The sequence below is a fragment of the Notechis scutatus genome, chromosome 6, assembly GCF_049901735.1.
Source record: "Notechis scutatus isolate UNSWTSFEM ecotype Mainland chromosome 6, rNotScu1.2, whole genome shotgun sequence".
Lineage (NCBI taxonomy): Eukaryota > Metazoa > Chordata > Lepidosauria > Squamata > Elapidae > Notechis > Notechis scutatus.
Window position 1 is genome coordinate 65628318 of NC_142014.1, and position 16787 is coordinate 65645104.

At 39.9% G+C, this 16787-nt stretch overlaps 1 protein-coding gene across 6 annotated transcripts in view; it reads left to right on the plus strand.

Moving 5' to 3' along the window:
- IQSEC3 (IQ motif and Sec7 domain ArfGEF 3) overlaps positions 1-10015 on the plus strand; it is a 230035-nt gene extending 220020 nt beyond the window's left edge. For 2 of the 6 annotated variants that reach the window (XM_087968569.1, XM_026693520.2), the window contains exons 12-15: positions 2502-2594; positions 3989-4032; positions 4116-4195; positions 6257-6371. In XM_087968569.1, the coding sequence (XP_087824695.1) occupies positions 2502-2594; positions 3989-4032; positions 4116-4190 (212 nt within the window). In that variant the 3' untranslated portion in view covers positions 4191-4195; positions 6257-6371. Of the gene's footprint in view, positions 1-2501; positions 2595-3988; positions 4033-4115; positions 4196-6256 lie in introns of all 6 variants that reach the window. The other 4 variants (XM_087968567.1, XM_087968568.1, XM_087968570.1 and 1 more) reach the window with 3 other exon arrangements.
- Positions 10016-16787: the final 6772 nt, after the last annotated feature.

The following is a 16787-nucleotide window of genomic DNA, read 5'->3' on the forward strand; positions in this document are numbered from 1 at the left end:
GGTGTTTGGAAAGCTGCATGTGTGCATGCATGGACATGTGTACGCTAGGTGTGTGTGTGCGTGATTCTACCAGTAGTAAAACTGGTAGAATCCCACCACTGAGTCCAACAGTATCTCCTCCCCCAATGGTGCTGTTAAAGTTTCTTCCGCCCCTCCCAAATGGCTAGTTTGAAGTCTGTAATGGATTATCCTGGGAGGCTGAAATGCTCCGATATTGCTTTGTCCTTGTCTTGAGAGCTGACGTCAAACTTGTGCCCGTGCATTCTTTTGCACAAAGTTGGTCTGAGATGTACAGAATCCAGAGGGACATCGCTGGCAGATGATGGCATATATCACTCTGGAGGAGAAGCAAGTGAAGGCATCTTTAACCTTGTAGGTTAAGTGTTTTGGAGCCTGTGATGCTAGTGCTGTTGAAATGAATATGGGGGTCCAAACATCTGCTTCCCATCTTAATATCATTTTCTCCTTGTTTCTGAATACTGATGGAGAATCTGATTCAGGTTGGATGGTTTGTATGCAAGTGTGTATTTGCTACACTAGAGTTCCCCAACCTTTCTGGCTTTGCAGACCGGCTAGTGAGGGAGAGGGCATGGTTCACTGTGAGTGGTGGACAAATGCGTGTAGCTCCATTGGCGCAAGTACCAACCATACACACTCACTGCTTGCACAAGTGGGGATGCGCATGCACACACACACACACACGCCACTTCCGCGGCCCAGTTCCAAAGGGCTCAAGGCGTGGTAGTGGGCTACGGCTCAGGGGTTGAGGACCCCTGTGCTTCACAGTTCCCGAGAAAGCTGTCCAGCATTGGTTGTAATTTATTAATAATGTTTACCGATAAGCTGTTTGAGTGACTTGAGCAATGACAACCACTGGAATTCTGTTCTCTTTTTGTGATCTATCATTTAGCAGAACTGGGAATTGATCTGGCTGTGTTGATTTATCTGTTGATCTAGGTGAGTGGGTTTCAGTCTCTCGAGTGGCTGGCTTAATTTCATCGAACGAGCATCTCTTATTCCGTGTATTAGAACAAATGCAATTATAGCTCAGAGCCTAGCTATAGATGATAAACTTGAGAGTGTGTTATGGGTAGAAACCTGAAACATTTAGATACATAGGTGTTATGTCTCCCCTTTAATTTCAGGTGAGCAAAACAAAATTCAGCTGTTTCAGAATTAACTCAAATCAAAAACAAACCCACACAAGAGAACGGCTGAAGTAATTCCAAAACACAGCAATAAATCCACACTCTGTCCAGCAATCCTGGCGTGGCAGTAATTCACAAGCCTCAGAGAGTTTGCTTCATGTCTTCACTCCCATTAGTCACTTTGCTTCTGGCGAATTCCACCAGCCCAGCCGTGTCCTTTTATCCACTTATGGAGCGTGTTAATTTCCCTAATTAGTTACTGGCTCGACGCCTCCTTCCTAATTGAGATTGGCATCTCAGCCTCCTTCTATTTCTGACGTCAAGCCATAAGTTCTCCAAGTTGTCTTCTTCACTGGAAAACTCTCACATGCCTTCCTTGTTAGCCATTCCCGGCTGCTGTTCAGATAAAGAAACAGAGGAGGTTGAAGGTCCTGACATCTCTATTAAATCAGGTTTATCTCCCCTTGTTAAATCCATTTCCTCATCCTGGCTACTATCCAAGTCACTAAGCAATACCGGCTCATATTTTGCTGCCATATCCTCGTTGCTCGAACTCACATCTGCTACAGGAGCAGATTCCAAACCCGGAGTCACAACACATAGGTATCTATAGGCTTCATGTGTAATGTGCTATTTATATATCCTGTATTGTTACTAGGACATCAAGGAAACGGACTTGTTCTTCAAGTCCACTGCTGCTAAAGCTGATGGTGAGCTAGAAGTTGTTGTAGCTTTGATAAAACTTAATGAGCATTTTTTTTTTCCATAGGTCCATGTACTGAAAATGTCATAAGTGAATCTCAAGTAAAAGGAGGGGTTTCAGGAGGCAAGAACTGAGGAAGCATTATTTTAGATTGGCATGGAGAATTTGGCATATGACATGAGTGTTCATGCAGTGATGCTCATCTGCAAGTGTATGTTGTTGCCAAAGTTTAAGGAGTCAAGGGTGAAGACAGCTGGGTGATATGAATGGTACTGATAATCTGCTTCTCATCTGTCCTGCGTTTTCATAACCACCCTTCTTCCCTTCTTTTTTCTACCTTTTCCCACCCCAATTTAAATCCTACATTAGTTTAGCCACTTTGTGCATTAGATGAAGTGAGCTGCAGCTCCTGAAAACTTATGACTTTTAATAAAATGTGTACGACAGAAAAGTGCTACCAGATTCCTCCTGACCGTAGACTAACATGACTCTCCTCCTACAATATCTAGCAAACATGATTGGTCTTTTTCTTTGTCACGTCCCTCTGTTTTTATTGCTCTGTTTTTCTTTCGTTTTCATCTTTCTTTTTCTTTCTCTCCATTATATATCTATACCTTCCTCCTCTTCCCCCCATTCCCATGTCTTCTTAGGGGAGCTGGAGAAACAGCATGGGGCAAAGAATCTTTCCTTAAAAACCAATGGGGCTCAGATGGAAATGCAATTCAAGCAAGGATCTCCAGCAGGTTAGAATTTTCCTGGGTTCTTCCCTTCCTACCTAGAACAACAGTCAGCCTTTCTTTTCTCACCTCATAACAACAAGTAAGATAACAGGAAAAGGAAGGACAAAGCAACCTTGAGCAATAACATAACAGATCTTATCCTTGAAATGTCCTCAAGCTGAAGTCATTTCAAAATAACTATGTTTCTCAAAGAACCAAACCCACATGCCATGCCATTCCCCCACAATTGGGGATTTTCCAGATCAGAATTAAAAGCTTATCATCTCACCGTTTGGTTACCTGTTAATCTGAAAAAAAGAAAAGCCAAAGCGGCAGATCTCGTGCTGATTTCTATGATAAAATTGAATTAATAGCCAGCAAAAGCTCATTCTTTGAGCTATCCAGACATGTGCATCTGATTTCATAGTGCTGACGTTCTCCAAACTAGGTCATCCCTGAGTAGGGAAGAAGCAAAAAGGATAAACCTTACATTGAACTAGGTGTACTGGTTTGTAGCAAAGGACCTTTCACCAGTCTGGAAGTGCTGCCATATTGTCAGCAAATTATAAAACTAGGCGGGATATATGAAGACATCTATTTTAGGCTAAAAGAATGAAGGTTCTTAAATAGATTCAGTAATCATTCAATCATTTTTTTTTTGGAAAGGAAGATTAGGGAAATGATACTATCTTTACCAAACTATAGTTGAAGGAGGAGAGCTGAAATTTAAATTAGTATATACCCTGTTGATCTATATCATGGATAAACCAGTACTCAACCTATTTTATTTTATTTTCTCTCAAAATTATATTTTCAGTTCCAGGAAGTAATTTTCTTTTTAATATTTGACTAGGAAAGGAAGGATAGAAGCAGTACATCTGGGATCTAAGGCCTAAATAAACCAATATTGGTTAAAATGTTAGACTGAGAATGGAGAAGCCCAGGTTGAACTCAACCTCCCATCTGGGAAGCTCACAAAATGACTAGTTACTAACTAGCTAGTTACTCAATCATAGCTCAACATATCTCACAGGGGTTCTGTGATAGGACACAAATGGAGCCTCTCCTCAGGTGGAAAGTTTGGGTATGAACTCCAAATAAATAAGCAAACGGCGGTAAGTAGAAGAAGACACCTGTACCATGGATTTCATTAGGTTGATGTGACACAGCAAATATCTGACGGTGAATTATTTTATTGTTGCATTTTTGCTGCCAGGAAAGTGAACTTGTGGGTTTTTCTGCCTAGGGTGCCCAAAATAACTGACTTGCCTTGACGTAGATTGATTGAAGGTGTGCAGGGAGAGAAGCTTAGCAAGCCCAAAGAGTCTGGCCCAATGCAGAATACCAACAATTGTCCTAACTTATGGCAGAAAGAGTAGGTTGCACCACTGAAGGAAAGTCCTCTTTTATTTTCAAAGGCAAAAAAGATTTAGGAGAAAAAGGCCCGGAGAACACAGTGGAGGTAAGTAGAATGTGCAGCTGTGGAGGTAAGTAATTCTCCCTCAGTTCAGCCCTTCTTACATTCTCTGTTGTTTCTTTTCTCAGGTTTTAATCAATGCCTCCCCTGCCAGACTGACAATTTTACCAATTTCCAGAGATACAATAAAAAGTTACTGCTAGGACGGGTAATACAACTTTCAAATCCAGATTAAACTTCAAAGCATTTTTTTTCAAGCCGTTTTCTTCTAACTGTTAACACATCCTTCATGGAGCCAGCGGCCGAACTCTGGAAACTAACCCTGCTCCTTCCTCATCCCCACCCAGCACCCTTTCAGGAGAAATCAGAGACGGAGCTGAGACGACCCCACCCCCCTCCCGGCAGGGAATCTCCCCCGATCCTCACTGCTCACCCGATCTTTCCCTCATAGCTCTTCTGCCCAAGACACTGGTGCCACGTTGGTGGCGGGCTGGGCAAGATTTAACCAGGGGAGGTTGGAAGATTAGACCAGATGTTCCCCAACCTGGGAGGGATTACTAGGCAACAATGGCATTGTTTTTCCTTATATGGAAATAAATCTCCACAGTAAGAACCCTTCCAAGGACTCTCTCTCCTCAGACTCCTTCCCTCTCTCTGGAGATACCCCAACTACCTCTAAGGGCAGGGAATACTTTTCTCCACCAACCTCTTAACTGACACCAAGTTCCGTCACCTTATAATTACTTGGTTTGGGCCTTATTATCCAAGTTGTGCCTTTCAGCTTTCTCTTCCGCAGCCTTTGAGAAAACAGCCCTTCTGGGGGCATACTTGTTCCTCAGGCCATGCTCCTTATAGAGTGCTTCATAAAAACTAACTCATTACTCTGGCAGCATGGCTGCTAATGCTCTACAGGAACAGGCATCTGCATTTTGAGTCAAAACAGACACCTCTTCGTGGAAAGATCTTTACTTCAGGATCCCAAGGAAGCTGTTCATAAAGCTTTCTCCTGGTTGGAATTCCAGAATTAGGCAGACAGGGCACCCTATCCTCTCCAGAAGGGACCTCATTCTCCGACTCCTTGTTGGCCCTTTCTCTCCTGAATCTACTAGGTAGCTGTGCTTCTTTGAAACTCTTCCTCTTAACTTGTATCTATAGGCAGGCACCCTAGATTCCTTCCCTAGGGAACTCCAGTCCATCTTAGTTGCTGTTTACAAACTGAACTTGAGGAATTCTTTGGGGTTCTCTCGCTGAAGATCCTTCAAGCCTTCTTCCTCCCCTCCCCTCCTCAGCAGAAACCCAGCATCTCCATTTTCTCTGAGATTTACCTGATCTGCTGCCATTTCATCAGACTTCTTTTCTTTTAAACCATTGTACAAACTGGATGGATACTTTTTTTTTCTTTTCCTTTTGGGGGCCGATTTAAAAATCATTTCCTCTCACTTGCCACAACCATTGGGTGGATCAGAGCGAGTTGCAAGGTTGCTGAAAGATGTCAATTTGTGCTTGGTTTTCTTTTCTTTTTTTCCCCCTTCCCTTTTTAATTTTCTCCTTTTGTAAACAGAGTAGTGACTCATGTGTGCCACTTTCCTGCTCAGAAAGACAGGAGCTAGGAAGAGCTCAAGTCTTTCCTTGAATGTCAACAAATCTCATCTCCTGCCCACCCCACCACAAAGATGTACAACCTCAATTATCCTTTCTTCTTTCTGCCTTGTTAGCTTATGGACTGCAAGATGATGTAAGAGTTTCTGAGCGCTCCAGTTATGAAGCACAGCTTATCTGAAAATATGCCTGCATTAAGCAGAATTTGGAAAGACTTTATTCCCAGTTGCCTTTCTTCCAGCAAAAGACAAATAGGGGCATAAAAAAAATTTCTAAGCGAACATTTAAAACTCTGAGTAACAAGATGGTTTTTTTGATAGCGTGAGAGGAAGTGGACTCATGCCTTCAGCGTATATTAGGTCAAGCTTATGTCTTTTCATCCCACTTGCTCTGGGTGCCACTTGTATTGACTCCACCTGGATGGTTGAGGTTGTGCTGTCTGTGGATATAGCATCACTGCCTTCGCTGTTATGAGGCTGGGGAAGATGTGCCTGTGGGAGAGGGGGAATGAGGGCTCAAAGGAGGGGTGGGAGATTTTGGAGCAATGCTTAAGCTGGGCTATGGCTTTTGGAGGAAACCTTGGCGGTGGGGTGGGTGAAGGGCAGCCTGCAGAAGCAGCTGGGAAAAAGTCTTGTAACGTTTAATGCTTCTCTGACTGTTTCTAAACTAGGTGTCAATTCACAACAGGCTTCAAACGTACCAGCACAACTCTCTCCCGAGGCTCGAGAGTGGAGTGGAGCCCAGCACACATCCTAATGTGGCACGGGAAAGGCTGGAGGCAGCATTGGCACCCTCTTACCCTGCCTCTGCGGGGACCCTTGTACAGTGTCAGCAGATTGTCAAAGTTATAGTCTTGGACAAGCCTTGCCTTGCCCGAATGGAGCCAGCCCTCAACCAGACTTTGACGCGCTACGTGTCCTCCGATTCCTGCAACTCTACACCCTTGCACTGTCGAGGCAGCGAGCTCCAAGGGACCCCCGTGAAAATCATTCATCAGCCCCCACTTCCACCGCCTCCGCCACCCTACAACCACCCGCACCAGACCTGCCCCCCCAGTTCCTTGCTTCACAGACGCCGATGCTCCAGTGGCTCACGAAGTCTAGTGTAGCGGCCCTACCAGCAGTAGCCAAACAGCACAGACCTAGCCTGGGACATTTTTCTGTCTTCAGAAAATATCTAGTTTGTAATTTATTTTTTAGTAAAATGAGAAAGAGTGTACATGGGGAGGAGGAAGAGGAAGAAAGAAGAAGAAGAAGAAGAAGAAGAAGAAGAAGAAGAAGAAGAAGAAGAAGAAGAAGAAGAAGAAGAAGAAGAAGAAGAAGAAGAAGAAGAAGAAGAAGAAGAGGAGGAGGAGGAGGAGGAGGAGGAGGAGGAGGAGGAGGAGGAGGAGGAGGAGGAGGAGGAGGAGGAGGAGGAGGAGGAGGAGGAGGAGGAGGAGAGATTATGATGAAAACACACAAAATCTTTTGTTCTTTATTACCTCTTCTAAACTGATTCTATTTTGAAGGAGCCCTACGTAGAAACTGAGAGCTTCAGAAGATTTTTTTCCTTTCTAGCCTCTTCCCCATTCTGCTTCAAACACATACCTTTTCTGCCTGCTCTGCACTCCATCCTACTTCTGACAGCTTCATTGCCTTCCTCTTTCTTCTGCTTTCACTTGCCCTCCTGTCTCCTACTCTTTACTTTTTCCGATAGGAACTTTTCTCACCAGTACTGAATTTCATATGTTTCTGACCAAAACAGACCTGTCTATTGGGGGTGGTGGTATTGACTTTCATAGCCCATTTTGTTGAGGTTGAAGAACTGTAGCTGCTGCTATCAACGCTGTTGCCTCGTCACTGCAGCTTGCTAAGTTGGAGCTGAAAATCTGTGCCATTCACCGTGCTTTCTTCTTCACGCTGTCTTCGCAAGCAGAATGGAAGAGGAAGCAGAAGATGGAGGACCGCTCCTTCTTCCACCCCACCCTTGTGCTGCTAAACACAAATCCAGACTCATTTTTGGACAAGAATAAAAGTCTTCGTTGTAATGAGGGAGCTCTGTAAATACACACCTTTATAGCTGAATGTGGGTGGATCCTCCCTCCCCTGTTGGAGGAAATTGGAGGAAAAGATAGAGGCATAGCCACTTTCTGAAAGTATTGGACAATATGAAAGGCTCTTCAGATTTTTACTGAATTATTTTATACCCTGCATTTCAGTCTGTTCCAGACTTTAAAAAGTGATTACATTTTGAAAGAAGGAGCTAATTTCAGTCAAGATGTATGCTTTCTTCATGAAAGGCAGAAGTGGAGAATGATGACTTCTTTATGACTTGTGGACTTCAACTCCCAGAAATGCTGAGCCAGCATTGTTGCCTCAGGAATTTTTAGAATTGAAGTCCACAAGTCACAAAAGGGCCATCGTTATCCACCTTTGATGTATGGTAAGAATGTGCACCTCAAGTTATAATATAGGCTAAAGATTGCATTTTGAGTTGATGGACAGAAGTGAAATGTTGAAAACATGTAGGTGGATGTTCTAAAAAAATGCTGATGGAAGGAACTTCAAATCAATCGATTTTACTTCATACACCAGCACAGAACCAATAACATAACAATTACACTAAATAAAGTCATCTTGATAGAATAAAATAAGGCAAAGATAAAATTATTTTGGTAAAATTACTGAGCAGAGGTATTAAAACTCAAAAGAATTTACAATTTTACAATGAATAATCTAATTCTATAAATAACTAGGACAGATAATTATAAAGGGCCATAAAAGATACCATATAATATTACGAGAATGTAGAGCTATGCTAATTTATATTAAGTTTGATACCTGCCGAAGCTCTGCTAGGATTAGTTGGGATTAACGCTATTATGCTCCAAGCAACAATAACAAAGAAATGGCAAAATAAAACATAAAGTGATATGCTTATATTTAAAAGGAAAAGAAGGGGAAAGGTGAGGGGGGAAAGAAGGAAAGACAAAAATATTGAGTTATGGAAGTCTAGTTAAGGCTTAGCATCAATCACCTCACCTGGAGCAGATGTTTATGTTTAATCGTAGCTCTGACACAAAACTGGACTGTATTGTCTGAAATTCTTGCTACCTGGTCAGCTAGTGAGAGACTGAGGTAATCGACCACAGGCCTGCCCAGGTATTGTGTTATAAATGGGGAAATATACATTTCTCATCGATGTCTATAAAAAAGGCAATACATGTCCCACAGTTTTAATTTCCCACTCACCACACAAATGAAGCCACAGCACTTTTGATACATTAAAGATAATATAGAACTTTCCTTCAAGAGAGGAGGACATCACAGTGAGTAAAAACTCTTGTGATATTTTGAGGGACAATGTTGTAGAGGTGAAATGCAGGAGCAACACTTTTTTTGTGGGTTCACTGAATTAATCTTATGATGGGGCCTGACTAAAATCGTTTTACAGGGCCATGTACCTGGCACATTGTTTGAAAGATGCTTTGGCCTGATCAAATCCCACTGGAATCAATACATTGGAGAAAAATCCACAATGGATTAGGGTGGTGGCACCAAGTAATTTTTGCCAAGAAGTCTGGAATTTGTCTTGAAAGTCAAAGAAGCCAGACAAATTGGGTTGGAAATTATTTTGGACCAGTAACTAACAGGCATAAGTTTTTAAGTGGAACCATGTCAGCTTCAGTCCAAAGAGTTGAGTTAGGAACACAATAAGGAAACCAAATCAGATTCTTTAGGAAGATTGATTGTTCTAAAGGTTCTAAGTCCTTATATGTATATATTTGGAAGCTGTGGGACAGTGGGGTCCTTGGTGCTCTGAACTTGGTTGTTAGACATTTTTTTACTAGGTAAATGATGTTGTTACCTACTTTGATAATGAAACATCTGCAAGAAAACAACCAAGCTCAGAGAGCACCAAAGACCTCACAGTTCAGCCTTGAGCCACAAATATTCTCTTCTATCAGCTTTGGGGCAGCAGTGATATTAGTCCACCAAGTATAGAATTACCTCCTATCATGGGGGAAAAAATCTTAATAAGGCAGCTGCACTTTTGACCTTTTAGGGACTGAATCTGAGGCCTCAGTGAACTGATTGCATGAAAAACATTTCTGAGGTATTTGAAGGCCTGAACTTGTTCAACATCATTCCCATTTAATTGCTACCTATGACTATGTCTAGAAAGTTTCTTTGAAAAGGCCATAAGTTTTGTTTTTACATAATTAATAATTAAATCATTGTCTACACGGTAGGAGGCAATTGATTTTAGAGCTCTCCACCTATAAATTGAATCCCAGGAGAACAATGGTTAGTTAAAAAGTGCTAATTTACAGAATGCCCCTAGCTTCCCTATTATCAGATATTGGCTATTATCCTTGCTTACCTTTGGTAATTTTCAGTTTTTCAACCTAAGCATTTAGCATCAGTTGCCTATCCTTTGGATTTTTTTTTTTTTTTAAAAGCTGATTACATCTATTTGTGCCACAAAGATACTGTTGGAAATAACAAGTGAGCTTAGAGTTTGATTCTTTGCTTTATAACATTTCCTTCTTAACTTTTTTTAAAAGTGTACTAGGCTGGAAAACCTGTCAGCTATTAACACGTTGATACCCGTGGATGCCACACTAGGTAGGGAGACCTGCTTTAGGGTTTCCTCTATATTCAGAAAATTCCCTTTTGTGTCCATCTTGCATTCTGAGCTGTGTCAGATATGTGTTTAGGGCAATGTTTCTCAACCTTGCCAATCGAAGATGGGTGGACTTCAACTCCCAGAATTCTCCAACCAGCATGCTGCCTGGGGGACTCCAGGACTTGAGGTCCATCCATCTTCAAGTTTCCCAGGTTGAAAAATACTGGTTTAGGGCATAGTCCTGATTAAAAAATGCCTAAGTTTACATAAGGAGCGAAAATGTTGGGTTCATATTCCAGATGCTTCTGGTGTGCTTGATTTAGATTTATTAGGTTCACCTGCCTTAATATTTGCAACAGAAAGAAATGAAGCCTTTGTGGAGATGATAGAGAAAAGAGGGATGTTAGCCAGCACCTCATCATTCAAACTATTTGCCTTGCTTTTGTGAACTCGTAACAAATTGGATATATTGAGGTGAATGAAGAGGAAACGGTCACAGTTAACCAGCCATGTATGTACAACCCATAAGGTCAGGTTGATTATGGCGAGCCTGGGGAAAGCTCCAGAAAGATATGGAAGATTTCTAAGCTCCTTGGTCTTGTCGGTGATGCTGATCTGCATAATGATATTAAATTAGGCCATTACCATATTTTTTAAAGAAAAAATACAAGGGAGCAGCAGCATTAATTAAGAACTTTGTTCTTGGCTACTTCATCTCCCTGTGAGACCTAAGAAGATCAACTTTGGTGTTTTTGAAGGAAAAAAAATTAAATCTTTGACTTGTTTGTTTGCTTATGAAGAAATGGGTATGAGAAAAACAGCCGGTTTTCTTCTTTCCACATGAGACAGCAACAAAAATGTTCACTGATGTTGAACCAACACTGAATTATCTTATGCTGATAAGCCCAGGGCTGCTGTGGTATGGAAGTGTCAGTACTGTAGAGCTTGGTCAAGCTCAATAACACCTAGATCCATGCAGTCAAGACTTTTATTTTGCAATTGTTCTGCTTTGTTCATAAATGGGTCCAAGAGTCATTTTACACCCTTTGTGTTTTCCATGATATCTTTGTGGTAATGCAAGAGAAATCACACAATCTGTTCTAATTGATAGCACTATGACTTCTTCATCTGGAAGTCGCAACGATGCTTTTTCAAAAAGGCAACTGGACTGCCTTGTTACCGAAGAACCAGAAGTGAAATGTTTACAAAGGGGGGGAAAAACAAAGTCCAGTTTTGCTTTTTTGGAAAACTACTTTTGGGACAACCATTATTTGGATGAATGAGACTCTTCAAGGACATTTGTCCATCGGGAAATATAGTCCACCTTAGGTGGCTGCTAACAGCACTTCTGTTACAGTAATTCTGTCACTGTGAGTTGGCATTTGTTTCTCTAGAACTGTGTTCAAATCTGAAAAACCTTAGAGATAAAGCAAGTCATGAGACACAAATATTTGACTTGAAGATTCAATTTAAGTCAATTATACAGTTTCAACTTCTTAATCCAGAAGGATTCAGATCAGTTTTGGAGGATTTTGTGCATGTCCAAATATACCTTTTCCCAATTGCTCCCAAAGTTCAAATATAATTAATTTGAGAATTCAAATCCAATTAGAGTTGATAGCATGTCTCATTATATTTTTACAATGTTTAAAATGACTGCCAATATGACATCACCGGCTGCATTATGAATGAAATTCCATTCATGGTTGGTTTTATTTTTGAAAAAATCAATCCCATTTGCCATCTGCTAAGCTTTGTGTTTTCATCCCTCTTCCATTCAGTCGTGAAAAACTAGGTTTCGTGGAGAGCTAGACTTCATTACTTATGACCTTGAAGTGAAGTCTTGTGACTGACTGAGAACAGAGATTAACAATGGGGACAACACATTTCTTCCTAGCCCCAGGATGGATGGAAAACACTATAACTTGGTAGTAGGGAAAGCTCTTTATGAGACAATGATTTATTATTTCCACACAGTAAGTTATTTGCAACATGGGGAAAAAAAGAATGTGTTTAAGTAAATAAATTAGATTGCACTTGACACATGACACAAAGTGGAAGAAAAACATTAGTGGACTTGATGCAATGATTGCTTTTTTGATTAAATATTTAAGAGATTCTCTGGAATTCTTAGACAAGCAAGAGATCAAGGTGATTAATAATAGATTTGGGGTGATGTGAAAATATTCAATGTAAGGACTTTTAGCTGAAAAGTTGCCCTCCTCACTCCCCCTCCCCTCCACCATTCTATTTGCGTCACTTTGAAAATGAAAAATTTGGAGGGTCAAGAATGTTAAGATGAGATCTAGAGTTTCTGCTCTCCAAACCCAGCCTGTGCCATTTTGATGAAGTCAGTAATTAACAGGGTTAAGCAAATGGCCTGGGTATTTTGGGAGAATCTTCAGAAGAAAACTCAGGCTCGTCAAGATGACCTTCATTTAGAAAGATTCATTCTTGTGTGCTACACTTCAGTTTTCCCCATTTCTCTTGATTAAGTTTATACGTTCCCTGCCTAAAGTTCCCCAAATTTATATATATATATATATATATATATATATATATATATATATTTGTTTTCTTAAGTTTTGCAGTATTACATGTATGGTGTTCGGCTTGGTTCGGGTATTTTCCCACGTCATTGTAGTTCTTTTAAAGTTGTAGCAACGTTTCAGCAGAATCTCATCTGCCATCATCAGGCTTCTGTATTGTGTCCGGACACAATACAGAAGCCTGATGATGGCAGATGAGATTCTGCTGAAACGTTGCTACAACTTTAAAAGAACTACAATGACGTGGGAAAATACCCAACCAAGCCGAACACCATACATGTAAGTACCAACTTAAGAAAAATATATATATATATATATATATATATATATATATATATATATATATATATATATATATATATATATATATATATATTTAAAACAAGTTTTATTAATTTCAAAAACAAACAAATCATCATCAACCATTACATATTTGAACCTTTTTCCATTATAAATTTTACAAGTCAGATAAAACCTTATACAATACAATTCTATTTTAAACCATTTCTAAATGAACATAAAAACATCTCTTGTCCTCTATTTCTTTCTGACTTGATTATCGTCATTTTCTTTCTATGCTTCTAAAAGGTTTCACCAATACTTCTCAAAAACATAAACAGACACAAACAAACATATAAAAATCTTTTAGTAAAGTAACTTGGCCCCGGTACCTCTCTTTATATGGGCTTTAATTATATTCATGCTCATCTTACAGATCATTACCTATTTTATTTACCATTCTGTATCTTCTATATATACTTCTCCACACATTTCACTCTTCATAATTCTATCTTATTCAATCCATCTTAATTTAAATCATTATATTTGTATCTTTTGCCCATCCTTTATTATCACTCTATCTCATTCCTTATACTGAAAAAAAAAAGAATTTCTCCTGAAATCTCTAATCAGAGTATGATGCCTTTCTATCCTCTCCCTAAATATTAGATTAACATTTAAAATGACACCTAATATCCAATCTGATTCTGCTTGGTACATTCTATCAATTAATTTTTACTTTTAATAACAATAAAAACAGAGTAATAAATCAGAAATGTTTAAATACATAGTATCCTCCTAAATACGTAGTTAAATAATAAATCTAAATAATAAATCTTATAACATTCTAATTGCCTTTCCTTCAATATTTTATTACATTTTAAAAATCAATCATTATTAAACATTTCAACATTTTAACTTCTTATTAACTCTTAAACCATTCTAATTTTCTATTTCTAATACAAATATTACAATACCGTCTTATGTACCTTGCAAAATCTTTTTTAAGAAAATTTATACTTTACCCTTTATCCCTGAAAAGATTCCTCTTTTCCCATCCAATTTTAAAACTTTGTGGCTTTTCTCCGCCTTTCCCCTTTCTTTCTTCCCCCACCCGATCTTCCTACCCCCTTCTTCTAACCTCTGTCTTGCTGGCATCCCTTCTCTGTTGTATTCCCTTTTTCTCTTGTTTGCTATCATTATATTTATTTTGCATCATATTTTTCTCTTTCTTAAATGTTTTTTAGATCTTAAGTCCTTCATTTTCCTTGCTTTCTTCCTTCCTTCTTCCTTAGGTAAATTTTGGGATTCATTAAAGATGGTGTCTTCGTCTTCTTCTTGTTGTAATTCCATCTGTCGCATTGTCTGTTCATAGTTAACCAGCGCCATTTCTAAAAATAGAAAAGCTTTTTCCATACCATCTTTGCAGGCTGCTTTTGTTTGCTCATATTCATCCCTCAGTTCCTCAAGGGAGAAAGCCATTATAAATCTTTTCTTTTCTTTTTCTCTCTTTCTTCTTACTCCAACCAAAATATTCCAAAGAAAAGTAAGACAATCCCAAAGTCCACAATCCTCAATCAATCCAAGCCAAGCCAAAATTCCACTTTCTCTTCCAGGGTAGTATCAGACAAAGGAAAAAGAAAATCCAAATCTGTGTTTTGAAGCCTTATTAAAAAAAAATTCTGTCTCCAAATCCTTAAGGCATCTCCTCCAACAAAATCCAGCCAGATAAATATATTTTTGTCCTCTCCCTTCCGACTTATCCCATAAAGCTAGTTTTACCTGAAAAAAACAGGTTTCTCAATATCCGTTTGTTAATTCCGTCGGGAGGGAGAGTAAACTTTCCTTTCAGCACCTCAGAATTGCCGCTTACTTTCTCTTATGGAAAGAATCATCCAAAAAGCCATCACTTCCAGGAATTAAATTAAATATATCTCAGAGTCCTGGATCGACCAAGAAGACTTTCACTTTTAAAAACTTTCTCCTCTTCCTCCTGCGCATACTTGCCCAGCTGCGGCTTCTTTGTGGCGGCCATTACAGACCGCCGCTCACGCCGTCTTGGTAAAAGGAGGTTCTGTCGGCCAGGAGGGTCTGCAACACCCCCAAACCCTTTTCGGATCCCCCTACCTTCAGCTGCCCCTGCAGGCTGCAGCCTTGCTCCGCACCCTTTGGATCGGAGCCCCAAAAACGGCTAGCGTGGCAGGATCGCAGCTTCGCGAATCCCTACCGCTACGCAAAGCCGACAAACCGGAAACAAAAAATTTATATATTTTTGAGATCAGAGAGAAGGAGATTTTAAAAAAAAATCAGTTGGAAATATTTGCAAAAGTCAAGAGCTATCTACATTTCCTTCTAGTTTCAATAAAGGCTTCTGAGCACACTTAAATCAGTATTCATTGGTTAATTCGTCCATAGTTATTCTTTTTGCCACAATCCAAAGGTTTTAGGCAGGATAAAACGTTGAAAATTTGTAGTGCCCTTCCTTCCCCAAATTTAATAAATCTCAAAAAGTATAGAAACAGAGAAGCTGGTAGGGTTAATGCCAAGTTAGAATTGTAATGTAGATGTCAGTAGATCCGAGTTTCTCAACCCTGGTAACTGGAAGATATGTGGACTTGAACTCCCAGAATATGCATGCTGGTGAATTCTGGGAGTTGAAGTCCACACATTGTCAAATTGCCAAGGTTGAGAATCACTGCAGTAGATGAACAGGCATGGGTTGTAATGGCTAGGGCTGTTTTGAGTGGGTAAGTTATTTTCCTATTCTACTTAGAATAGTATGAGCTGGAAGGGACCCTGGAGGGCTTCTAGTCCAGCCCCCTGCTGAAGCAGGAGAACCTACACCATTTCAGATAAGTGACTGTCTAGAGACTCTTCTTAAAAACATCCAGTGATGGAGTGCCCACAATTTCTGGAGGTGAGCTATTCCTTCATCTGAAATCATTCTACATCTATTGCTGCTACTGTTACATTGTGAAGCATCCCAGTGTCGTGAAGCATTGTGTGTGTCTTTGGCTCAAATAACACCATTAAAAATAACACTGGGTTAACTTGAGTTTTAATAGCATCCCTTCACTATTTAACAAGTGTAACTGAAATGAAAAAGTTGCCTGCAGTTAGAGAGAGCTCTGCATTCAGTTACTAAATATTAGCCAAAATTATGCTGGGGGCAAGAATTTCCGTGCCATTTATTTATTGATTGATTTGATTTGATTTGTCAGTCGCTTATAAGATAATAGGTATAAGTATAAACATGAGTAAGAATACAGGAAATAGGTACAAATAAATGGGGACAATAGGACAAGGGCGGTAGGCACGATTGTGCACATGCACGCCCCTTAGGAATGGGGTGAGGTCAATAGTGGATAGTTTAAGGTTAAAGGAATGGGGGTTTGAGGATGTAACTACAGAGTCAGGTAGTGCATTCCAGGCATTGACCACTCTGTTGCTGAAGTCGTACTTCATATTCATTCACCATTCCCACCCCTAAGCGGATTCCTATTCTTTCAAATCTTCACATAGTTATTATTGCATTTTGGAAGGATTGTTTTCATAGGAGAGACCTATGGAAATATTAGACAGGGACGTACAAGAGCCTCTTAATTTTGTAAGATTAGCTAAACCTCTTCTTATAGTCAGATAGAATTTAATGTTACCAAGATGGGTAGCAAAGCAAAATGGGAGGAACACTGAAGATGGATCCCCTTGAATCAGCCTGTGTCTGTTGGGGTTCAAGAACTAAGCCAGGCACACTGGGACTGCAGT